At 43.3% G+C, this 25,182-nt stretch overlaps 1 protein-coding gene across 3 annotated transcripts in view; it reads left to right on the forward strand.

The window, feature by feature from the left end:
* mtmr4 (myotubularin related protein 4) overlaps positions 1-24,970 on the forward strand; it is a 45,014-nt gene extending 20,044 nt beyond the window's left edge. For all 3 annotated transcript variants that reach the window (XM_054625741.1, XM_054625743.1, XM_054625742.1), the window contains exons 3-19: positions 4,304-4,393; positions 9,496-9,612; positions 11,281-11,363; positions 13,212-13,378; positions 13,522-13,618; positions 14,877-14,990; positions 15,100-15,299; positions 16,165-16,293; positions 17,803-17,914; positions 18,465-18,660; positions 18,875-19,060; positions 19,399-19,569; positions 20,424-20,575; positions 20,766-22,242; positions 22,408-22,518; positions 22,649-22,737; positions 23,162-24,970. In XM_054625741.1, coding sequence (XP_054481716.1) covers positions 4,304-4,393; positions 9,496-9,612; positions 11,281-11,363; positions 13,212-13,378; positions 13,522-13,618; positions 14,877-14,990; positions 15,100-15,299; positions 16,165-16,293; positions 17,803-17,914; positions 18,465-18,660; positions 18,875-19,060; positions 19,399-19,569; positions 20,424-20,575; positions 20,766-22,242; positions 22,408-22,518; positions 22,649-22,737; positions 23,162-23,339 — 3,669 coding nt within the window. In that variant the 3' untranslated portion in view covers positions 23,340-24,970. The remainder of the gene's footprint in view (positions 1-4,303; positions 4,394-9,495; positions 9,613-11,280; positions 11,364-13,211; positions 13,379-13,521; positions 13,619-14,876; positions 14,991-15,099; positions 15,300-16,164; positions 16,294-17,802; positions 17,915-18,464; positions 18,661-18,874; positions 19,061-19,398; positions 19,570-20,423; positions 20,576-20,765; positions 22,243-22,407; positions 22,519-22,648; positions 22,738-23,161) is intronic.
* The last annotated feature ends 212 nt before the right edge of the window (positions 24,971-25,182 follow it).

Raw genomic sequence — 25,182 nt, forward strand, 5'->3', positions numbered from 1 at the left:
GGCTGCAGTGATAGTTGACTTTGTGGAACTTTCTCCCATCTCCCTACTGCATCTCTGGAGCTCAGCCACAGTGATCTTTGGGCTCTTCTCCCACGATTGCTCAGTTTGGCTGGACGGCCAGGTCTAGGAAGAGTTCTGGTCATCCCATACTTCTTCCATTTAAGGATTATGGAGGCCACTGTGCTCTTAGGAACCTTGAGTGCTGCAGAAATTCTTTTGTAACCTTGGCCAAATCTGTGCCTTGCCACAATTCTGTCTCTGAGCTCCTTGGGCAGTTCCTTCGACCTCATGATTCTCATTTGTTCTGACATGCACTGTGAGCTGTAAGGTCTTATATAGACAGGTGTGTGCCTTTCCTAATCAAGTCCAATCAGTTTAATTAAACACAGCTGGACTCCAATGAAGGAGTAGAACCATCTCAAGGAGGATCAGAAGAAATGGACAGCATGTGAGTTAAATATGAGTGTCACAGCAAAGGGTCTGAATACTTATGACCATGTGATATTTCAGTTTTTCTTTTTTAATAAATTTGCAAAAATTTCTACATTTCTGTTTTTTTCTGTCAAGATGGGTTGCTGAGTGTACATTAATGCGGAAAAAAAATTAACTTTTTCGATTTTAGCAAATGGCTGCAATGAAACAAAGAGTGAAAAATTTAAAGGGGTCTGAATACTTTCCGTACCCACTGTATACACTGCTTTTAGTCAGCGGCCTTTTTAAAGTACACTGTGTTCTAGCAGGCTTCTCAGAGGAGTGCAATGTCAGGGCTGCTCCATAAGAGAATTGAGTGAATGGTGCCAAGTATCCACCAGATAGTGCAGCACAAGACATATAGGATCCAAGGGAGTGGATGGATTATCGACATAGGATGTGTTTGTGTGTGTGTAAAGATTAAATGTTCCTCTCAACTGATTTGTATTGAATTTCTTAAGGAGAGGTCCTATAGCAATAGCTTCTCCAGTAATATATGATGACTGTCTGGCACGCCACAGTAAACTTTACTTCCCTAAAAAAAGCGAAGGAGTCTGGGCCTGGATATCAGGCTGGTGGCTCAGACTGCCCAGCAACAGTGTGTGAGATCAACGTTTAATGGCCCGACCCTCGCAGGAGGCCTCTGACTGATGGACACTGTCATGGTCTACCCGGTCTCAGGTGAAAATAAGTAAAATTGATGACGCACAGCTGCCTCATCCGTCTGATGCTGAAGGCTGACTCAGGTCAAAGGTCAAGAGATGAGCAGGGTTACATTGCAGAGAGATTTGGAGGAGTTCTGACAAGTTTACCAGTCTGAAAATTAGGCTATTAGTGTCAACTACAGTATGTTACAGTATTTATTACTGTGAGATTTGGTGAAATGCTCAGTAGCTTTGTTCTTGTTATGCTGCATTCATGTCCTATCATTTAGACAGTAATTACGATCACCGGAGTTGGGAAGAAATGTTTACGAAACCTTTTGAGCCAGAGATAATGGTAATGTCTGACAGCAACAATATTTTCCACATGGTGAAGAACTACAAAGTGTGAATAAACGGTTGGTTAATATAAGCGTGTTAGCAAATTTAAAGGGCGATGAAGACAGTTTGTGTCTGCTTTCCATGTTTGGGAACTGATACAAAAACGTAACACAACAAAAGTGAACAATTTAGGCTATTTATCTGGTATAACTACAAGTCTAGTAATGGGGCATAAGGGGAGGTTTTTGTATTCTACCTATTCTGGTCACATTGCATGAATGCAGCATAATGCTAGAAAGAAGATTCCACCTTTCCACCACTGAGTTTGTTACGTGGAGATGGAAAGACAGCAATAGCATGAACATAAAGGCATCATTTAAAGAAAATGGAGCCCACAGTAATACCAGACAGCACTTAACATGGGACCATCTTTTAAGGAGTGGAGACATCTCAAACAGCCTTGACAGCCACCTCCATCGCTGCCATCAGCCCTTGCCATTTACTACAATTTATGGTGTAGAAGTAGAAGGTAGACTGGCTTTGTGTAATGACTTATCCCATTAATCTCTCCCACACAGAGACTTTTCACACCTATAGCGAGGCTTCAATTCAAACTCAGCAGCGGCAAAGGATTCTCCACCTGAGGATTCCTACATTCAGGGCTGGAATGATTTTGATTAATGGTTTTAAATATAACATTTCAGAAAGTAGTGAAAATTGTCCTAAAACTCAAAACCCCAAAGCTATTAAGTTCACTGTCATATGACAAAAAAAGCATCCTCAAATAATTTATATTATTTTGCATCTTTTAAGATTAATCAATTATCAAACATGTTGCAGATAACGTTTCTCAACCAATCAATTAATCGTTTAAGCTCAATTTGTATTCCTTCTTGACTTCTTCTGTAGACTTGATTGCAGTAAGGAGCTAAGTGCATCGTTGTGATTTGAACCAATTAATTTGTCAAAACTTCATAGTGACCAATTTTACGCGTTGGGGACCTGTTTTTGAAAAACTAACGGTACCCCTTGTTCACATTCAAACATGTGCATGTCATGATAGCAATAAGCTATTTCTTTGTTTCTCAGCCTTAAGACTGTCTGTAGGCAGCCAATAGACTGTTTGTCCTCTGTCAACAAAGTTGTTATGTCACAGAAGCTGATAAATGATGCTTTGGCTATTATATTCCTATGATCACTCTGCCTTTGAGATCAGATGGTGACAAGTAAGGGACTTGTAGAGGAGGGGTAGTTGTTGTAGGACCACTAACTCCATCTGTTACCAGAAAGCCCAGTGGGTGGTTGACTTATCATGGGGATTCATCATCAGGTTGGAGCGTTAGATGACAGGTGAAATGATTGTTAACATGGCAGGAGGTCTGCATGGTGAGACATCAAGGGCTTTCCTGCTATAATATATGACATGCCGCTGTGTATTTTGTCCAGGGAAAAAAGTATTTGATTAGCAAGAGACCAACCCGAGTCAGTAGTGCTACAGTACATGCTGCCTCCCTCTGGTCCCCCTTCAGGACTCCATTGCTGTTTTCATTAAGGAACAGCATCGACATACGGCCGTACTCGGACTGAGAAGCCAAATCCAGCTGAGAAGTAGAAGTAGCAGTGTTCAGGCAGCCAGAAACCAAACTGGGTTCATCCTCAACCGCCGAGGTAACTCAGTAACTGCAGAAATGACACAGAGAGGCTGGAAGGAAGCAGTGAAAGAGATGGCTTCATGTCATAGCAGAAAATTGTGAATCAGGAGAATGTTAGAGTTCTTTATACAGGGAGCAGAATTTGTTATATTTTATATGTTACAAGTAAACATCCCATCATAAATATGATCCAAACCAGGATTACATTTTAAATCAGGATACAGGTATAAAATAAATAAATGCACTTTATGTGTATACTTTGTTTTTACAGGTTTTTACAAATTTACAGGGCAAAACCTCGCTCATTCCATCGGGGTTGAGTGCCTCTTTGTTTCTTCTCGTTCTCACCTTTGCTGCTTCTTGAGGTGTTGCAGTGTACTTTTAGCCAACCACCCGTTATCACATGTGTGCACTTGATAAGCATGTATTTTGGATGTTTCCTTTTCCCAGCATCCTTGTAACTTTGAATTAGTTAACATGGTTCACTTGCCCAGTCATGGAAACAATTTGTTAAGTGGCCTTTGCAAGAATCGTTAAAACTCTGTAAGAAATTGATGTAAGTGCATGACTCATGAAAAACTAGTCAGGTGTGTGAAATACTTTACTTAGTCCCCGTATCTTTGTTGCACAAGACTGTAGCACCCAGTCACAAAGTCTACAGCTTTTGGGGAAGTCATTACCCAGTACTGTCTGTCATTTGCACAAGCAATAACTTCCTGCACAGCGCCAAAGCAAACAGAATATATAAAATGTATGCCAAAGGTGCACTCTAAATTTGGCAATACCTTTAATCAATCAAGGATAATGCTTTTAGAGTCGAGTGGTAAACATTTTAAAATAGCTTGCCTCAAAAATGCCTCCTTTTGTAAAGGGAGTTTTGTAACTCTCATAGTCAATATTTAATCTGCTACGTGATGTCTGTGAGTTGGTGGGGATTGTGAAACTCCACCTGGCATGGATCTTATATTAAAGGCTAACCAGCCTGATAAATGCAAAGTAATTAACTTCGAGATTGATTTTACAGATTATTTTTTTTGAGGGGCGATGGCCCATCTAGTGTTCTCGTGGTTTGATATTGCTATTAATTAAACTGTATTGTCTGTGTTCCTTTTTTCTCTGTGGGGTTAGAACATGCCGTGTCCACTTAATGATGACAGATTTGTCTGACCACCCTCGCTTTGTGTTTGTGTCTGACAGGGTGAAGAAGGGCCTCCCAGCCTGGAGTACATCAAGGCCAAGGACCTGTTCCCCCAGAAGGAGCTGGTGAAGGAGGATGAAAGCCTTCAGGTGAGCTGAACAGTATTCACCAACCGTTTACAACTACTGCTCCAGAGCTCAGTCCCGTCTGCTCTGACATTCAGCTACACGTCTGTGGAGTAGACAACCAGTAGCTGGTGAAAACACCGAATGTGGCACTTCCAGATTATGACCTCATCTTCAATCCCGGCTCCTGGCGTGTCACCAGAGCGTTCCTCTGAAACACCCTGATGAAGCTTGGGTCGCCAGTGTGCAGAGTGTGATTGCCAAGATTTTCCTGCAAGAGTCACAAGTCAGCAGGCTTTAGGCCAGAAACTGAAGGCGAGATGATGACATTGTCCTAGAAGGGCAATTTTTTGTCATTGCTCTGCCATCCTTTATCATTGTTCAACACAGGGAAAAAAGTTAATTAGCAAACTTGGTGGATAACAAAATATTTGGGGATGCTTAAATATGGCTGCTGCCTCGGTCTCTACAGATAAAAAATCATACAACTAAAAAAGAAAAACAGATTTTCTTCAGCATTTATTTAGAAAAGAGATTCTGAATTAGTCTACCATATTAAGATGAGGCATATATTTATGCAAGGATTTAACAAGAATAAAAGAAAAATCTTGAAAGCATAAAGTTGAAAATGACAATGTTATTTTTTTGTGTTCAGTACAAAAGGGCTAAGAAGGTGTGATTCGCACCCTCCTGTAGTAGCAGAGTTTGTCATATGTGTGGCTATCACACTGACAGAGCAATGACAGCATGCTAGATGGGTTCTTCTTCGTCACAGCTTTCTTAGTTCTTAGTTGTCAAGGGTATGGCATTTAACGGATTATTACATAACCTTGACGTGCTTTCACTCTCCACTCTCTACTTAATTATTCACGTTTATCCCTCAAAAACCTTCCAGTATTATAGTTGATACATATACATCTACATGTCCTTCATTCAAAGTGCATTAGCTGACCATTACCATTTCCATCCATACAATGCTATTATTGACTCAGTGTAAAAGTCAAAACCATTATTTTACAGTTCTTGTTTTATAAAAATGAAGGTCATTATTTACATGTTAGACACCTTAAAGTTGACATTGAATTGGAAAAAACACCTTTTCAGTCCCTTATTTTGTTTTCTTTTGTCCAGCCTTTTTTTTACTAGGTTATTACTTCTAGGGGTCTGTCACTGATCTACGGCTGTATCCTCCACAGAAAAAGCAGAAGTCACTGCAGAGGATAAAGAGCGAGGCAGCCAAAATGCATTTAGGTCACTGAAGTGAGAGAGATTTGTAAGTCTATTCCACGGTGAAGATGCCAGTAGCGAAATTGTGACGGATAATTTGCGCTGTGCCCTCTGCGGTGTTGAGTTTGTGCTCTCTGGCTGTCTGGTGGTTAATGGAGCTGGGCATCATGTGTTTGGGGAGCTTGACCGAAGGGTAGGTGGAGGGATTTGCCCAGCCTGGGGTCAGTACCTGTTGTTTCTGTTTATTAGGGTTTCTAACTGAAGCGTTTTTCCACTTTGGTTGCAATGAACTGCAGGGAGTTTCAATCTGTTAAAAAGTGCTGTTGTTGTTTATTTATTATTATTTCTGAAAGGGCTGTGCACCAACAGGCTTTGTGTGTCAAAGGTCCTGTTAGATTTCTTTAAATCCTACTAAGAACACAGTAACATAGTGTCTGACAAAGTTTATAAGGTGTATCTTAACCTGAGGAGCCAAAAGGCAGAGCTGCTTCTGTACTAAATTCTTTCAACATTTTCTACGTTTCGTATACGATGCTTCCCCTGCATTCACACAAGCAGTTTGTCGTTGTGTCTCTGCTCTTGTGTTTTTTTTTTCTTTGTGTGCACGCAATCCCATGATAGATTCTCTGACAGCTGATGTCTCTTACAGGCATTTCCTACCCCACCATATTTAATACCCTGCTGCCTTTCATCCTGTGTGCGTGCAGGCTGTGATGCATGCTTGCAGTCGTGTGTGCACACGTGTATGTCCTCACAGGCAGGCTGCTAGAACTGGAAGTCACGACTCACAAGTCAGAGAGTGTTATTCACAGGTCTTTCTGCTCTCTCTCTCTCTCTCTCTCTCTCTCTCTCTCTCTCTCTCTCTCTCTCTCTCTCTCTCTCTCTCTCTCTCTCTCTCTTTAATATTTCTGCTGCTGAAAGCTTGGTGAGGGAAACGTGACACAGTATCTTCTGCTGCTCTTGCTGGCTGCCGGTGACTCATGCACCTACTTTTGGAGCGCGGCTTGTTTAATGCAGCTCCCGGTCTGTACAGCATGTTAACTATGGCACTCTCAGCAGGACATGCTAGGTCTCTTCCACGGCAGAGCAGCACACAGACTCAGTAGCTGCACGTTCTAATTTCAGCCATTTCTGCTGCCGTTGAGGCAATATTTAATGCAAATTGGCTACATCCCCAGACACATGAAGGAAGCAAAGGTTCTTAAGATTAGGCCATCTTCTTTCTTGTCTTTTTCATACAGTAAAACTGTATTTTTGTTGTTTTCAGCTTTGTTTGGGTGCGAGCTGTGTTTGTGCGCCTTTCACTGTCTGATTTAAGATATTCCACTTTTTTTAAAGTCCCAATGCAGAGTGCCATGGAGGCCTGCTGGCTATATTTGGCTCTTTTGGTGTCTGAGTGCAGAGTACTACGTGCTCCATTTCCCAGGTTAAGCTGTACTCTTTCCCTCATCATGCTTCCTGTCCCGGTGAGTTAGAGATGAGCAACAGCAGGTGCAGTGATCAATATCAGGGGTTTGATTGATAATTGTTTTTTAACGTAAGCTCTCTGGACCAACAGTCATCAAAAGCTTTTGACAATTGACAATATTCCTTTTATAAAAGACAAAAATCCAGCTTGTGTGCCGCCTGTGCATTAACTAAGGCTGTGCTTTTAACCGCATTGGCTAATGTTATTTCAAGTAAGCCTGATTTTCTGACATCTTACCATAATCCCCCATCTGCCCTGCTGCATGTCCTCTTTTAACATGCACCAGTGGGTCTTCGTGACTCAGCAGTGCATGCTAATGCAGGATGAGGTAATGTTGTCTCCAAGCAACACTGTTGTCCTCACCACTAACAACTAAACAGCGAGGCCTGGGTCACTATTCGTGGTCCCCAATGACTTATGATATAGTTAAAGCAGCCAGAACTGACATCAGTGCATGCAGGTGATCACACAAAAGTGATGACTAAGAGAAACTGTGGGAAACTGGTTATGTAAAAGAGAAATGAATGGGCATATCACAGTCCTCAATTTGTTAGATGGGAGAGAGCGGTAAAATATCTCCCAACACGCTTTACTGTTTCACATCAGCCAAAAGAAATGTTTTATGCAAGGTGATTAAAAGCGATTTATTCTCTATAGGCTAGGTAATGGTATAGCAGTCATAAAAGGTCTTCTAGTTCACTGAAATCAAAATGTTTAAATCTTGGAGAAGTATCTCCAATAAACTCTACCTTAGTGGACGACTCCATCTTTATATGAATTGAGACATCTTTTAAAGGTCGGCAACTGTAGCCGTGTGTTTCCTTCACCGGTGGGCCTTTAAAGCTAAAGCCCCGCCCCAGCGTGATGGGAGGAATGTTTTCTATTTACCTCTGTTGGGCACCAATTATCTTAATGTTTGGGTCTTGTTGTGGACAAAGCCTTGGCTTGGATCGGCTGTGATAAAATGGGTACAGCCAGTAAGGTTGTTAATGGACAGTTTGAGATCCCTCACTGTACTCTCAGCATAGTCTCCTCCCAGCCCTGCCTCTTGTCCACCCGCTCATTCAGGCTCAGCAACAAGCCCTCTGTGCTCACAAAGATCCTTCTGTAGAACTACTATGTGCTAATTGGACAGCTACACATGCACACTGTTCCTCCCATGTCCCCCTTTTTGTCGTATCTGTAATGTCACTCTGTCCACTGTCATTTTGAGCTTAGCCTCCTAGTAGGTAGGACTGACGGTGCAAGCACAAACTTTACCTGTTGGTTATGTTGTAGCACTGAGTTTTGTTTGAATAGTGTCATAATCAGTGCCAATATGATACTTAAGTTTCAGTAACATTACAAAAATGACACATTTGATACTTTCCTTTAAAAATACAAACAGGTTATTCTACAAACCCCTTTTTTTATGTTTTATTAAAGCCAGAATAGCGAAATGCATCAGTTTTAGCTTTATCTTAATACAAAGCAGGTCTGAAACATCTTCCCATGAATAAATTGAAAATGTATGATTTCAAATCATCCATCCATCCATCTTCCATAACCGCTTATCCAGTTAAGGGTCGCGGGGGTGCTGGAGCCAATCCCAGCTGTCAATGGGTGAAGGCAGGGTTCACCCTGGACAGGTCACCAGCCTATCACAGGGCAGACATATATAGACAGACAACCATTCACACTCACATTCACACCTACGGGCAATTTCAGAGTCATCAATTAACCTAAGCTGCATGTCTTTGGACTGTGGGAGGAAGCCGGAGAACCCGGAGAGAACCCACGCTGACACGGGGAGAACATGCAAACTCCACACAGAAGGTTGTCTGGCCCGGGAATTGAACCCGGGCCCCTCTTGCTGTGAGGCGACAGTGCTAACCACTACACCACCGTGCAGCCCCATGATTTCAAATCAGAATATATCTAATCAAAGAAGTAAACAGGACTAAGAATGTTACAAAGCATTTCAAGACAATTTTTTTGACATGTTAAAAGTTTTTTTTAGCCATGCTAGCAGTGAATGTCAGTCTCTTTGTGAAGTCCAATGGTTGGATGGTTGGTGCCCCTCAGAATAAATTGTAATAACATGGTTGTTCAAATCAGTAAATGTCACCAGCACTAAAATGCTTACCTAAGTTGGTGAACATGTTGAGCTATGTTGAATAACACACCTGCTAAACATCATGTTAGCATAGTCGTGGCCTCACAGAGCAGCTACTGTAGCATGGCTGTAGACTCTTAGTCTTGTGCAAAGGAGTTCTATATGGAGATCTTCAATTATTAGAGCTTGGAGGACATGGAGAGTACACCTTTAAAAATCTAAATGTGGATATTATGATTATTCTCCCAGTAGACCAAATAAAGCCAATAATCAGGTGTTTGTGCCATGTTTTCGCTATTCAAACCTCAACAATCTGCTTGTTTTGTGTCTCTACAGGTCCCATTCGCAGTTCTTCAGGGGGAAGGGGTGGAATATCTTGGCTGTGCCGATGAAGCCGTCATTGCCATTTCTAACTACAGGCTCCACATCAAGTTCAAGGACTCTGTCATCAACGTGAGTGCATGTCTCAGACAATATACACACAGAAGAACCACAAAAGTAAAGTTTCCCTTCAGCTCGAATGACACGAGTGTCCCTGTGATCTCAACAATTTATTTGCCATGCCATGCAAGAAAGAGAGGAGGCTATAATGTGTAGTTGGACGCACATAGGCTTTTCCCCTTTCCCCCATATAAAATTTATAAACACATAATTGTGCCAACCAAGCAAATATACCTACAAGTATTTGACATGGTGTACCCATAAAGCGGATTAGTCATATCCCAGCGTAGTTGGCATGAAGTTGTTTGCACCACAAATGTACCACAGGAGTGGCGGGCCCCCTGATCTACAGGCAGGAGAGGTTTAATGCGACATCTAGGCTCCAAAAGGTCGGCCCCCAACTGGCACTGATCGCCCGTGCTTACGTCAGACCTTACTCAAACACAAGCGGGCCAATTGTTTGCATTCACTGGCAGCGGAATACCTCCTCCTTCCCAAATCCCAGTCATCTTTTCCACAAGAATTCAGCTTATGGAAAAGATGACAGGGATTTGAAAAGGAGGAGGAGGTGAAGGCAGATCGCCATGATATTCAGGGTGCCTTTTTACCTTGACTTACTTAAGCAGAGGGGAGTTGGATTAATGTACTGAGGTCGACAGTCCCTATCGAACTGCCTTCCAGTCCTGCCTTGACCCCAGCAGCACGGATGAACTCTGTATGAATGCCAACCAGCCACAACCTCTCTCCCCAACCCCCCCGCACAACTCATCCACCTATTTCTAAGCTGTTTTCATGTCCTTTGCTCCTGTCCGTGTTTGTCTTTCTCCCCATGATTTCCATTTGGCCTGGTCATGTGCTGCAAGTAGCGCACTCAGTTATCTTCCATGTTTCAACCTCTTTGATGTTTTCTTTCCTTTTAACTCTTCATTTCCTTTATCTCTCCTGAATGTTTTTGGTTTAATAGTTTTTTCCATTTCCTCCTGTCTTCTGTCTTCCCTCCCTCCCTCCCTCCCTCTCTGTGTGTACTCCATGGTGTCACTGTGTTTTAGACCTACCCAGGTGTGGACAGTGAGATATCTGTGAGTACCATATGATAAAACACCACCCTCTGCCACTGTCTAGACAGCTTAAATCATTCAGCTCGTCTTCATTTTAAACAATTACAGTGTGCTGAGGACAAATTGTAATTTACACTCCACTTAGTGGTAACACTGATTGTATTGTTGTCTGTGAAAGGAGAAAAAAAATTGTGGTGCAGTGTGTTAGCTGACCTTGAGAACCACTTTTGTTTTACTATAAGACATGAAATAGGATTTTCTCAGTCATACACAGTGCTCAAATGGCTGTTGCATAAAGGTTTGACAGAAAGTAAGGTTGCGTGGGTGATTTTGTAAATCCAAGCAGCGCATTCGTTAACACCTCAGTTCACAGGATAATTAGAAAGCAGAATAGACAATCTGTTGGACCACAAGATTATAAGAGTTGTTTTGTATCAACACAGAGGTGGAGATGTAAAGTTAAAACACTTCCGAGGCGTTCTTCTCCTCCCCAGCAAGCTCATAAAGCCGTGCTATGTATACTCTAGTGTGCTAGACCAGAGGGTGGCAACCCCTTTGCAGGTGTGCTGTCTGACAGCAGGCCATCAAGCTGATCAAATGTTCACTCTGTCTCCCCCTACAGGTGCCTCTCAGGCTCATAGAGAGTGTTGAGAGCAGAGATATGTTCCAGCTGCACATCATCTGCAAAGACTCCAAAGTTGTGAGGTAAGGAGAGCAGCTCACTCACACACTAAATATTATATATCATATTAACCCTGCAGGTAGATTGATGCTGTTATTAACAAGAGTAAATACAGTACAGTGGTCTGGTATGCATTTGGATGAATAATACAGTAGTTTCTGTCTGGCTATGAGGAGATCATTTATACCCACTACACACTACCACGCTTAACTGCTAATCAATATTCCCAGGTGTGAAATTAAAGGTTACAGGCTTACAGTAATATTAAATTGATGTTAATACAATTCTAGTGCTATTCTAGCTCCTCCATCCTGTCCTCCTCCGGAATTACTTAATGACATTAGTGATTATGGAGATCATGTCTTGTGTCCTCACAGTTAAAGAGTTGTATCCCTGCCTATGTAAATGAAGTAAAAGGGGGGAAATACAGTATTCTGATGCTTAGGTGTTACCAGAATACCAGTTATCTTTAATAACGCTTTTAAGTTCGGAAAGACGCATAAATACATGTTTTTTTGTTTACTTTCTGTTTATGCCATCTCATGTGGTTGGCATAAGTGTAACTATTCTATGCCTTTGTGAATGTTTTCCTTTTTGGTTTAAACTACACAGGCAACTTGTCATCTTGTGCTCTAGGAAGTTGTGATGGGCGATTTTTCACTCTTTTATTGCATTTTATACACCAAAATAATATTTAATGTAACAGTTATTGGCAAAATAATGGAAATAAAACCCTGTTGCTACCTTGTTGTTTTAAATGTTTTTTAAGAGATTATGATGTCAATATATCACTGAAACATGGGTTGAAAAGCAGATCAGAATGATCTAGTCTTTTGCTTTTAAGTATTATGTCAAAATCATATTTTGTCACATACACACTCATAAACATCCCAATGTGTAGTGAAAGCATTTTATATCAGTTCCAGAAGCAACTACCAAATAGAAAAAATGTAATATATTATTTTTTTTAAACAATGAGACACTGCATTTCAGAGAAATGAAAAGGTAAAAAAATGAAACAGCCTTTACTTTTCTTCCAGTTGATAGTATTATTTTTATAATTTGTTTTATTGAAGACTTAACAAAATAAGGATGAAGCAAATGAACGTCATGTTTACCGACAGCAACGCTGGTATTGTTTTCAACTTGTGAGTCTGTTTGTGAGGCATTAAAGTAAAATGTGGTCCCACCACACAATCAGTTTTGACTACTTTGCCATGTGTTTATGTTTCTGTCTGTCTGTTTGAACAATTTTGTCACCGCAAAAGCATTTCAACCATGCAAGATGCGGTCACATAACTTTAAAGTTGTGTTGAGATTAAAATGAAGGCGAATTTAGAAGATGGGTTCGGTCCAAGCAAGGGCATCAAAAGTAGGGGGTTACACACCTGTAAAGTTTCGTGACGGCATCTTGCATGGTTGCGATGCTCGTGACAAATTCTGTCCATGAAAAGACAGTCAGAGGGGCAGAAATATAAACATCTGACAAAAGAACTCCCAACCGCTGCTGTGATAGATCCCACTACAGTAGGTGTCTTCAGGACCACGTTTTGCCATGATGACTCACTGAGACTCACAAGGTGAAAACAATACTAGCATTGACGGAAATTCTCTTGTGTTCATGGACATCTGTGTTGCTCTAAATGAGGGGAGCCTTCAAATTCCCTGTAGCAGATGTGCCATCATTGGATCCTCATCATTAAGCAGCCGCATTGTTACCAATGTTTCAAGGCTGGAATACCACTGAACATATGAACAAATTAGTTTTTCGTTTTTTTCTTCTCACAGTCCCCAGAACATGAAGTTGTAACAAGATATTTTTGAGTTGGATTTCATGCATCTTTCTAATCTTCATGTTGGGTTGTCCACAGATGCCATTTTGCAACGTTCAAGCAATGCCAGGAGTGGGTCAAGCGTCTGAACCGGTCCATAGCTCATCCGGCCCGGCTGGAGAACCTGTTCGCCCTTGCCTATCATGCCTGGTGTCTGGGAGGCAACGCTGATGACGAAGACCAGCACATTCATCTCTGTCGCCCAGGTCAACACCCACCCACTCACTCACTCACTCATTCACTCACTCACAGCAATCAAGCCTGAACTTAAATTTTGGAACTGTGATTTCTTATTTGTTGATATTCCTTAAATAATTTCCTCCCTCCATTCTGTTTTTGGTATGTGTAGGTGATCACGTGCGTCAGAGAATGGAAATAGAGGTCAAGAGGATGGGCTTCGACACACAGAACGTCTGGAGAGTGTCGGACATAAACTGCAATTTCAAGTATGTCACAGATACTTTACCAGAAATAGAATGGCCTCTCTGTCGCGGCAGATAGCTGTACAATACTGTTACTATAAAGAGATATGATGTTCGTTTACAGAGTGAATGGTGAGTGACAGCGTTTCAAAGAGCTTTGGGAGAGCTGTGATGGAGAGTAGGACAGGAATCAGGCATGAGTAATTAAGTCACTGTAACCACAATACACAATATGTACAGGCCTCTCATCTTTTTAAGTGGGAGAACTTGCACAATTGGTGGCTGACTAAATACTTTTTTGCCCCACTGTATATATTTTGAGGGTCTTCCAAACAATCCTCACTTTACCAACACAATTCTGAAAACACTGTAATTCGCTTATTTAGCAATTTTATTGGTGAAACAAGCATTGTGGAGACGGATCAACAGTATAGAGATGAAATACACTGCTTTAGTGGTTAAAGACGTTTCTGTGGACATTTTGACATTCTTTTGCTGATTATTCAATACTCAAAAGATTTGCAGTTGACTATTCCTTTTTAAATCCCTTCAACAACTTGGGTCACTGTGAATACTAGCTCACCTTTGTCTGACCTCTCAGGCCAGCAGCACTCTCGCCAACTCCAGTCTTTAACAAGAACACACACACAAAAGCAAATGACATTGTAGCACTGACTCATGCGGTATACCATGTGTGTGTTTGTGTGTGTTCCTGTGTACCAAACTCTCCTCTCTCCTTTGATGTCTGGGCAAATAAACGCTACAAAAATAAGGTCAGTCTGCTCAGAGGGCCCAGGAGAGCAAATCCTGCAGAGGGAGAAAGACACACGGGACAACTGGCTAATTAAACAGGCCGCAGCCTGCTGAGGCCCGTGACTCAGCACAGTTTTTCACTTTACCCCTCTCTCTCCCTCTCGCTTTCTCACACACACACACTCCCACACAAACACAAACACTGGCTCTGCCCTCCGTAGACAGTCAGCAGGTGAATAGACAATGAAGAAAGAGAGAGGATGAGGAGGCCAGAGACAGATGGAGTCGGGAAGTCTTATTGTGTGATTTGTTCACTGCCTGAGCTGAAGGATCTTGATGAAGTAGTGACCCTGAGAAAAAGAATGTTATTTTCTGCAGCTCAATGTCTCTATTTTGTCTTGGTTTGGGTTTCTTCTCACTGAAAGACCCTTGTTGCTTATATTCTTTGAGCCTAGCTGTTTAATGTATGCAGCAGCATAGACTGCATTTAATCTTTAAAAATAATGAGTATTGTCCTTCTTGTCCACAGGCTGTGCTCCAGCTACCCACAGAAGCTTCTGGTTCCAATATGGATCACAGACAAAGAGCTGGAAAGTGTGGCTTCTTTCAGATCCTGGAAGAGGATCCCTGTGGTGGTCTACAGGTGGCTTTACTCACCTACAGTCATATACACTGTCACATGTTGAGTTTTCCTTTGTGTGATGTACTTGTACTATTTACTTGTTAACTGACTCTATAACCTTGAACTCCAGGCACCAGAAGAACGGGGCAGTGATCTCCCGATGCAGCCAGCCTGAGATCAGCTGGTGGGGCTGGAGGAACACGGATGATGAGTACTTGGTGACATCCATCGCCAAGGCATGTCAGATGGACAGCGGAGCCAAGGTTACCTGTGGAACGCAAGCCTGCCGACAGCGCGGGGAAGCTCCTGACTCCTCCGATAGTGATTTTGGTAAAGCAGTTTGATTTATGCTTTCAGATTAATGCATGCACCGTTAGAGCACTTAAGCTTTCAAGACTGAATTGAAATTCGGGCTGATTATGTGAAAATGTCCGTATGACTCTGAGGGAAGAAAATCATTTCTATTATGTACATGTCTCATTTATTTTCCTTAGTTACAAAGTGGACTAATAACAGATACTGATGCTTAACATAAATGCCAAGCAATACATAAATGCCTTTTATACATTGGGCTTGTTCGGGATATACATTGTCAACACACAAATCCCATTTATGCTCCCTTTCATGACTTGTTACATGAACCCATTTTAAAATGAAGTGCATGCAGTATGCATTATACTGCATTATAATCAGACTGGATTAATAGCGGGACACATGCAAGTGCAACGTGTGTGTTTTTTGTTTTCCAATTTTGCAATTTTGGTTATTTTTCAAAGATGTCTTTGACATGCATCTCATATAGTGACTTGAACAGGTCTTTCACATCATGACTGGATGCATGACAACAGGCTGTAAAGGGAGGGGCAACACGACACTGAGTGCAGAGAGAGGTAGTTTACGTACAGCCTCAGAATAAATACTCGTCTTTCTCCGTGGTAGCTATTGAAAGGGGTCTCTTGACTTGTGATCGTTACCTATAGCAACACTGTGGTTGTGTCATCAGGTGGAAATATAGATTTAGAGTAGTTTACAAATTGTCAGTTTCTGTTACTTATGCCCCTGGCACATCTCTGAGTTCCACTTTCTCCTTTCATACTTTCTCTCTCTTCTCCTAGCTCGCAGTTTGATTCATAATTAACGCTGTCCACTCAGAGCAGTAAAAATCATCTCTCTGTCCTCCTCCCTGTATCTCCAGACTCCTCTCTGACCGGCGGCTCTGGCTGCAATGAAAACACTGTGCCACAGAAGCTGCTGATTCTCGATGCTCGCTCATACACCGCTGCAGTGGCCAATCGAGCCAAGGGCGGAGGCTGTGAATGTGAAGGTTAGTTCAAAAAGTCGTTAACAATTCGATGAATTTTTGCCTGAATGTGTGTATTCAGGGTCAGATTTAGTGATTTGGTTCCCTAGGCAAACCCTGCCTTGCTTTACTTTTCACTCTTTCTCCAACTGGAAATGTGGCTTTTGGCAGTGGTAGAAGAAGAAATCAAAATCATCAATACAACTATTGACGATAAATACTATAAACTAATAAAAACTATAAGACCTGACAGAAAAAGTCCTGCATTCAAATGTTTACTTTAAGTGAAGAGTGAAAGAGAGGCATTATCTGCACGTACCTAAATGTACTTCATAGTAAAGAGTTTTCAGTTTAGCACCCCCGCTGTGAACGGTCCCTTGAGATTTACGTAGAATTTTTTTTTAAAGTTCTGGGTAGTTCTGTTCGATTGGTAAAAAAAATATATAGGTCAAGTTTTAGGGAGTTTTTTTTTCAAACGTTCCGCGAATGTTCATGAGAGGTTGTTTAGGAAAAGGGTAGAGTTAATGTCTGTTCAATGTGGAGCTCTCAATTCTATAATGCTGGATTGTTTCATGAATGATAATGCATCATATTTGAAATGCTATATTTTGTGGATCAAATCTAAATCTGCAATGTAACGAGTAACATTTCTCTGTCAGGTTAATGTAGTTATACAATGTTTCCCTCAGAAGTCGAAGTAACTACTTAGTAAGTAGTAGGATATACAGCTGAGTTGCATATTTTTAAGTGCTCTGGGGGCCTTTTGTAAGGTTTTTCAAGGTTACAGTTAGAATAGTAACATACATCAATATTTATTTTATTATCTAAATATAAAAAACGTTATCAGTTTTGAGACATTCTAGTTGGATACCCAGGTTGCCTACCTTGTATAACAATAAAGTCCAGTGTTTTTGACTGTGAGTTGGGTGTGCGATGCTACTATGTCACGGCAGGTGTACTGCTTAGGACACAAGGAAATGCAGTGGTGAACGGTGAACTGTAAGCGGTTCTCAGAAAAGCTGCAAGCAGCAACACCACAGCCAAGGCATTCGGCCCGTTCTGAACAGGCATCTTTTCAGTGGGCACTGAAGTAGTACATGCACTTCTTTGTTTACTTGCCATCAAAAGTGTGTGGCACCTACAAACATTCTAACTCCTGGCAGTGCTACGATGCAATTGGATATGGGTCTTGTAGAGGTCAATCTCTTTAGAGGCCAAAGAAGCTGCCTGCAAGAACTCAAAGTGTCAAGTTGGTCTGTGCTGCTTTTGATCACACGTCTATTTAAGAAAGTACTGCTCAGCCCTGGATTGCAAACAGTGGCCTCCCTGTGCACATTGCCAAACTAAATGTGAATGTTTGGCATATGATATTCAGTAAGCAAGTGATTACTGTCACCAGTGACTCACTGCTAAAGAACATGAACGTTACATATGAGTGAGATAATAAAATCACCAATGAAAACACCATAATGTATCTTACAAGTAAAGCCATGTTTATGTCTTCATCAGAGATGTTTGTTTATTTGTATTTAGAGTACTACCCCAACTGCGAGGTGATGTTCATGGGAATGGCCAACATCCACGCCATCAGGAACAGCTTCCAGGCTCTGAGGACCGTCTGCAGTCAGATCCCGGATCCAGGAAAGTAAGTCGATCTGTTTGACCTTTCTCTCGGAGCTGCTCTGACTTCATTTGTGCCTCCCCCTCCCCCTCTCTCCCGTTTTAATGGCTTCACCTCACAGTAAGGCAACACCACGCAGAAATGGGAACGCTGCCACCATCCACTCCCATTCCTGCTGGGCCGGCCAGCTGTCCGTCTGTACACACTGACAGTGGATACGTGTATATTGCATTTCCATTTTTTCCTGGGTTTACATCTGTGTTGTCTTACATCTCGGTCTGTATGTGTATTTCATGTGTGGGTGTATGTACAGTATATAGGTTAACCAAACTGCTATGCTGTGACACCAGATTATTTTAAGACTTGATGTGGAGGTGTGTCATGATGTCGGGGGGCCTCCAAAGATATAGGTCAGAGGCTCCCTCCTTCTAACCCCATCACCCTAATAACCCAGTTTAACCTAACCCTGAGTTACCATAGCATGTAAATAGTACCTAGGCTCCACATCATTTCAGTTGGGACATACTCTATATCGATTTGTACTTATCTAATCAGTCCCTTCTGTTTTTTCCAGCTGGCTTTCGGCACTTGAGAGCACCCGTTGGCTGCAGCACCTGTCCATCATGCTGAAGGCAGCCACTCTGGTGTGTTCTGCGGTGGAGAGGGAAGGCCGTCCTGTCCTGGTGCATTGTTCGGATGGATGGGACCGCACACCCCAGATTGTAGCCCTCTCCAAGATCCTGCTTGACCCCTACTACAGGACCTTAGAGGTGAGAGTCTGCACGCATTGGCCCGAGAATGTTTCATGAAGTTGGATTTTAGATTTTAGATGAAAAAATAACCAGAAGATGTCTCTTTTCACTGTCCAACGTGAGTCCATTGATTTTTGCAATGTAATCCTGTAAAATTGTCGAAGTACTTTCTTAAGCATAGTTTTTGTTGTAATATTATTATCTCCAGAACTGACTGCCGTGTCGTCCACAGGGCTTCCAGGTGCTTGTAGAGACTGAGTGGCTGGACTATGGTCATAAGTTTGGGGACCGCTGTGGCCACCAGGAGAACGCTGATGATGTCAGTGAGCAGTGTCCCGTCTTCCTGCAGTGGCTGGACTGTGTTCACCAGCTGCTCAAACAGTTCCCCTGCCTCTTTGAGTTCAACGAGGCCTTCCTGGTGGGTGGTCGTACAGCGCTCTTTACTTTTCTATGTTTTTCTACTAATGACTATGTACATCTTCATTTTTTTTTTTGTGACTGTTTCACCAATAAACATCAAAGTGTGAGAGACATGTTTATAGGCATTACATTTTTAAGGACAGAATACATTTAATAAATTAATTTGTATATTATGAATGAGTATTTGGCATAAAATTATAATCATGAGCAATTCCCTTGAAAAAGTTGCAGCCAATAACAATTGAGAACCAACACTCGAAATTTTAAAGGATGCCAGTCATTGCCTTTGTGAAAGGTCTGACTTGACTTGTCGACTTGTCCTCCATGTGTGTCCAGGTCAAGCTGGTGCAGCACACGTACTCGTGTCTTTACGGGACCTTCCTGTGTAACAATGCTCGAGAGAGGGAGATGAGGAACATCTACAAACGTACCTGCTCTGTGTGGTCTCTGCTCCGTAATGGAAACAAGAACTTCCAGAACTTCCTCTACATCCCCAGTCATGATATGGTACCTACCACTTTTTACAGTGTCCTTACACTGTTGTTATACCATTACTTTTATACTTTTATTCATTTGTAGTAGAGCCACATGTTAAATACATAAAACAACTGGAGGTGGCCTCCTGCTTTTAGACATTGACCCTTTGTTAGAGGAGATGGTGACTTGCTTAAAGGAACAGTGGTATTTCAGGACAGTTAATTAGTAGATCTTGGTCCTTAGTAGAAGTGGCTTTATGAATGATAAATCAATATTGTGACTGAATTATTACTTTTATCCTCAAACTGTGTTTCTCATCAAAGATTCAAACTCACTTCATGATTGAACCCATCCATCCATCCATTTTCCATAACCTGCTTATCCAGTTAAGGGTCGCAGGGGTGCTGGAGCCGATCTCAGCTGTCAATGGGCGAAGGCAGGGTACACCCTGGACAGGTCGCCAGTCTGTCGCAGGGCTGACATATAGAGACAGACAACCAGTCACACTTTAGAGTCTTCAATGCACCTAAGCTGCATGTCTTTGGACTGTGGGAGGAAGCCGGAGAACCCGGAGAGAACCCACGCTGACACGGGGAGAACATGCAAACTCCACACAGAAGGTTCCAGCCCGGGTTCCAGCCCGGGAATTGAACCCGGGCCCCTCTTGCTGTGAGGCGACAGTGCTAACCACTACACCACCGTGCAGCCCCTTGATTGAACCCATGCCATCCTAATTCTCTGTGAATGATCTCTAAGAAAAGCATAGACATTTTCATAATTCTCCACCCACAACAGTGGTAGAACAGCACTATTAAAGTAACAGGCACCATCATTACAGTATGTTGACCTTCTGGGATTGTCCCCATCACTTGTTTGTCTGCCAGGTGCTGCAGCCAGTGTGCCACACACGAGCATTACAGCTGTGGACAGCTGTCTACCTGCCCACCTCGTCCCCCTGCACCGCTGTGGACGATTCTATGGAGCTCTACCTCCCCCCGAGTGTCACAGATGAACTCACCTCCCGGTCCCTGGACAGGTGTGTTTGTTTGACGGAAATCAAATCAGTTACGCAGTATATGTACTAACTGGTCTTGTAAATCCCTGCAGAAATTTATTAAAATATGCCTCATGTTACAGAGAGCCAGACTGCCCTCTAGAGTCCAAAACAGAAAACTGCATCATTGCCATTATAATAAAAACACCTTTATTTATTTTATGATTTCCAGACTTCCCAAGACCCGCTCCATGGACAACCTGCTATCAGCTTTTGAGAACGGGATGCCCCTGACACGTACTTCCAGCGACCCGAATCTCAATAAGCACTGCCAGGAGGGTCGCTCTGCCCCAGAGTCCTCAACAGCCATGGAAGAAACCTCATCAGACATCTCTGATGAGGTCACACCTGACACTGGACTGGACAGCAGTGAGGGGGAACCTCTGCAACAGAGTCCTGCCAAGACCCCAGAGGGTGTCCTGGGTGCAGAGAGCTGTGAAGACACAGAGGAGGAGCCCTGTCTCACCACACAGCCCCTGCCCTCTCTACCCCTTTCTCCAGTCCTTCTCAGTAAGGACGTCACACTCGCTCACACTCCCTTCCCCACTCCTGTCCTTCAGCAGGCTTCGCCTCAGATCACTAGCCCTCCACTCCCTCCACCTCCGCTGGAGGCTGAGAGCCCCTGTAGGACTGCTGAAAGCACCACGTCACCCACTCATAGATCAGAGCCGTGCTTACCGCTCCCCTGCAAGAGCACCGAGCCTGCAGCCACAGCACCCACCTCGCTGCTTAACGGCCACACTGACGGCCAAGCAAACGGCTTCCCAGAATCTGTAGACCTGCTGGCTCTGAAGCAGCAAACACCACTCCTTCCCATGGAGGACTCCACAGAGACTCTCACAGGTGAGGGAGAGTTTCCCCCCGCGCTGCCTCCCACAGTGAGCCAGGACCTCACCGAGAATAATTTTAACGAGGAGGAGAAGCCTGAGTCACAGCTCCGGGTTCAACCCCAGAGGGAGAAAGAGGACATGAAGACAGATGTAGTGAAAGAAAAAGAGCGTGTGTTAACAGTTGCAGTAGCTCCTGTAGACGCTAACCAGGTAGCACCTCGCCACCTGATCTCCCAGAGCCAGCTCACAGACCTGTCCCTGCTCGGCTCCCACTGGGAGAGCGTCCAGGGTCTGGTTCAGTCTGCCTGCAGCAGTGCCAGTCACTATGGCGTCAGCCGGGCCCTGCAGCACAACACCTACCAGAGCCGTCGGCTCGCCAGTAAGCTGCTCCGCTCCCAGGGCTTCGCCCTCGCCAACGGGTCCCAGTGCTGCCGCAGAGAGGCTCTCTGTTATCCCAGCCCTCTGCAGGCTGGATGGCTGTCTGCTGCCAAGAGTGCAGGCTACAGCGGCCTGTGTGGGCCTGCTGCCGCTGCCCTCAACAGCTACGCCCTGGCAGGTCATCAGCTCCTGCCCGTGTCATACGTCTCGCCCTCCGCTTCCAGCTCCCCTCCCCCGCCCCAGGCCCCAGCTTACCTTGATGACGACGGGCTTCCGGTGCCCATGGATGCCGTGCAGCAGAGACTGCGGCAGATCGAGGCAGGCTACAAGCAGGAGGTGGAGGTGCTGAGGCAGCAGGTGCGACAGCTGCAGATGAGGCTGGAGAGTAAACAGTACAGTACCCCTCCCTCGGAGCCCGACATCGACTATGAGGATGATATTGTGAGTAGCTTTTTCACTGATGACAATGTTGACAGACAGTCTAGTGCTAGACGTTCTCTTCTGACAGCAGCATTTGTAGATGTTTACTTTTGATCCTCAGGAAGTGTTCGCTTCTCTTCTCACAATCCTGTCAATCATCTGAGCTCGTCTTCTCTCTGTTTTCAGACCTGTCTGAGAGAGTCGGACAACAGTAACGAGGAGGACTCTTTGTCGACACACAGTGAGGACCGTCTGTCTGAGGGCAGCTGGGATCGAGTGGAGCGCAAGGACATGGAGGTCAGCGTCCTTTAGTTCTTCATGGCCTAAAATAATTTCTGTCTCAGCTTCTTCCTTCTTTCAGCTCACCTGTTTATCTGGGAGCACCTCTTTTTCCGGACTGTTCTGATAGAGATGTCTGTGTGTGTAGGTCACGAGGTGGGTGCCCGACCACATGGCCTCCCATTGTTTCAACTGTGACTCTGAGTTCTGGATTGCCAAGAGACGCCATCACTGCAGGTAGGGCTACACTGTGGCATACTTACAAATAAAAACACAACTGATAAGATTTTGGTGGTCAAGTTCATTGTGACCTCAAAAAAGTTATTTTTGGCCACAACTTAAGAATTCATATGGTAATTATGAATTACCTAGATCAAATGTAATTTTTTGTGCTGAATATGGTGGGGGCTTTTTTTAATAAGCTATATATTTAGCATTAATCTTTTGTTACAGAACCTTTGCAGCAAGTATTTAGTTTTACAAACTAGCCTACAATATCAATAGCCAAAGTGAAGTGTAGCTACTAGTGCACCCACACTGAATTCAGAAGTAATTTTGTTCTGCAGTCCTGGCTGCTGATTGAAACAGAGCAGATCACCAAATTATTATCATTATTATGTAAAGAAAGTATACTAACTTCCTTTGTGGTCTTCATCTTCAGGAACTGTGGCAATGTGTTCTGTAAAGACTGTTGCCATCTGAAGCTGCCCATCCCAGACCAGCAGCTGTATGACCCGGTGTTGGTCTGCAACACCTGCTACGACCAGCTCCTGGAGGCCCGCGCCCGCGAGATCCGCAGCCAGCAGCTCAAGAAGGCCATCGCCACAGCCTCCAGCTGAGAGAAGTGTTGTGTAGCACGGCCCCGCCTCGGCTCTGTCCTGCTCGTTTTGGACTGATTAGCTGAGCGCCTCGTTGTAACCCCAACCTACTGTGGTTTTGGCTGCAGGGGGGAGAGGGGGAAGCTGCAGGAATTCTTGCTCTTTGGAAGGCTCGGTGTGGGAGCGGAGATGCTCTGTGAGACTGTCTGAAGGCGAGGAGGAAAATGGAAAGTGTGAGATGGAGGTGTGTCAGCGGGGGAGGTTTTCCTGTAGAACAAAACCTTCTGTTCAAAGACATTTTCAGCCTGGAGCACTGAGGCGTCGAGTGGCCTTCACACGACTCAATCCTCGAGCAGTGCCCTGTCCGAGACACATCTCCAACCTGTCCACCCATTAGAGTCACGCACCTTTAGTACCAAACACCTGCACCATACTTATAGACACTGTCTCGTACTTCAGAGGACAATCGCTCACCCTTCCACGTGTCGGGGACTCCAAAGCCTTTACCTGTACTACTGGAGGCTTTCAACTTTAAAAGAAAAAAATTGCTGCTACAGTATTTAAAAGTCTAATTTTGTATTCTTATTTTGTGCACTACTAGCTGTTGTTGTTTTTGAGGGAACCTGAGACCAAACTTGAGCAAAAGGGAGAAATCTGCTGTTTACTTAGTCATTGCATCGTTTTCTTGGAGCCTGAATGTAATATGTAATGGAGAACTGGATGGAGTTTATGTTTATGTGCATTTGGTGGGTCGTATATGTGTTCATTGCTGCAATGTGTTTTCAAAATTATGTATATGCACAGTCAATGTGGTTCTGTCTCTATCAATGCTTTTCTCCAGTATAGCCATGCTGTGGCATTAGACGCTCTGAGGGAGGTGTGTGGGCCGATAGATGCAGCGTTGCCTGTTGTTTGTTTTGTGGGAAGTGTGCTTGATGTGTTAAGAGGAAGAGAACACGATATCGTTGGGTAAAGCAGATTTCTGTAATATCTACTTCTAATGTGAGAATATTACATCTGAAAGTAATGGAAGGTTTTTCTGCGGAGATGTGTGAATGAATGGTTTGTGTCCACATGAAGCTTGATGTCCATCTGACTGATGACTCCTACTCAGATTGTTAACTGGCAGGGAAGACTGCTCGGAAAAAGACTGAACAAAGTGCTTGGAGTTTCTTGTTGTGTTTAGGGGAGTTTGGCCACAGTCCACTTTTAAAAAGATGTTTGTGTCTCCTGGTTGTTCCTTGAGACAATAGTGCCATATTACGTTCTGTCTAATTTTAAAGCCTTTTTTGTTTCTTATGGATGGCAGCAGGTTTCTAATCGGCCACCTATCTCTATGTTTTAGAACTAGATTAACAAAGATTAAACTAAAGATTAACAGATGGTTCGGTTTGATGAGGCTAAACGTTTTAATGGATGATGGGATGTCACTGAGTTAGTTAACCTGTGTGGTTATCCATTGTCTAATATTTGGGATTTTTTTCACACGGTGTTCATGAAGTCAAAATCTTTAAGAGGAACTCAGAAATGTAACATACAGAGTTTTCTGATCCGTAGTGGTGGCTAAAATATGTCACTTAATGAATAATTGTTGTAAAGAAATGCACTGTAAAAGTTAAATCCCATGGGTTAAAATAAAAGATTATATCGTGGATCTGTTTCCCATCTTGCTTATTTTTTTACAGAGCTCTCAGAATGGTATTCACAGGGTAAAGGCATGTAGTGTGCACTCTTATTTTGTCATTGCCAAAATGTCATTGCCAGCAAATCGGGCGATCATAAGGCTGAAAAATAATTTGAAGGACAAACACTTGTTAAGAGGCCAAAACACACTGTAAATGCCCTGGTGGATGATAAAAGGTGA

Source organism: Anoplopoma fimbria, chromosome 24, assembly GCF_027596085.1.
Source record: "Anoplopoma fimbria isolate UVic2021 breed Golden Eagle Sablefish chromosome 24, Afim_UVic_2022, whole genome shotgun sequence".
NCBI classification, from domain to species: Eukaryota; Metazoa; Chordata; class Actinopteri; order Perciformes; family Anoplopomatidae; genus Anoplopoma; species Anoplopoma fimbria.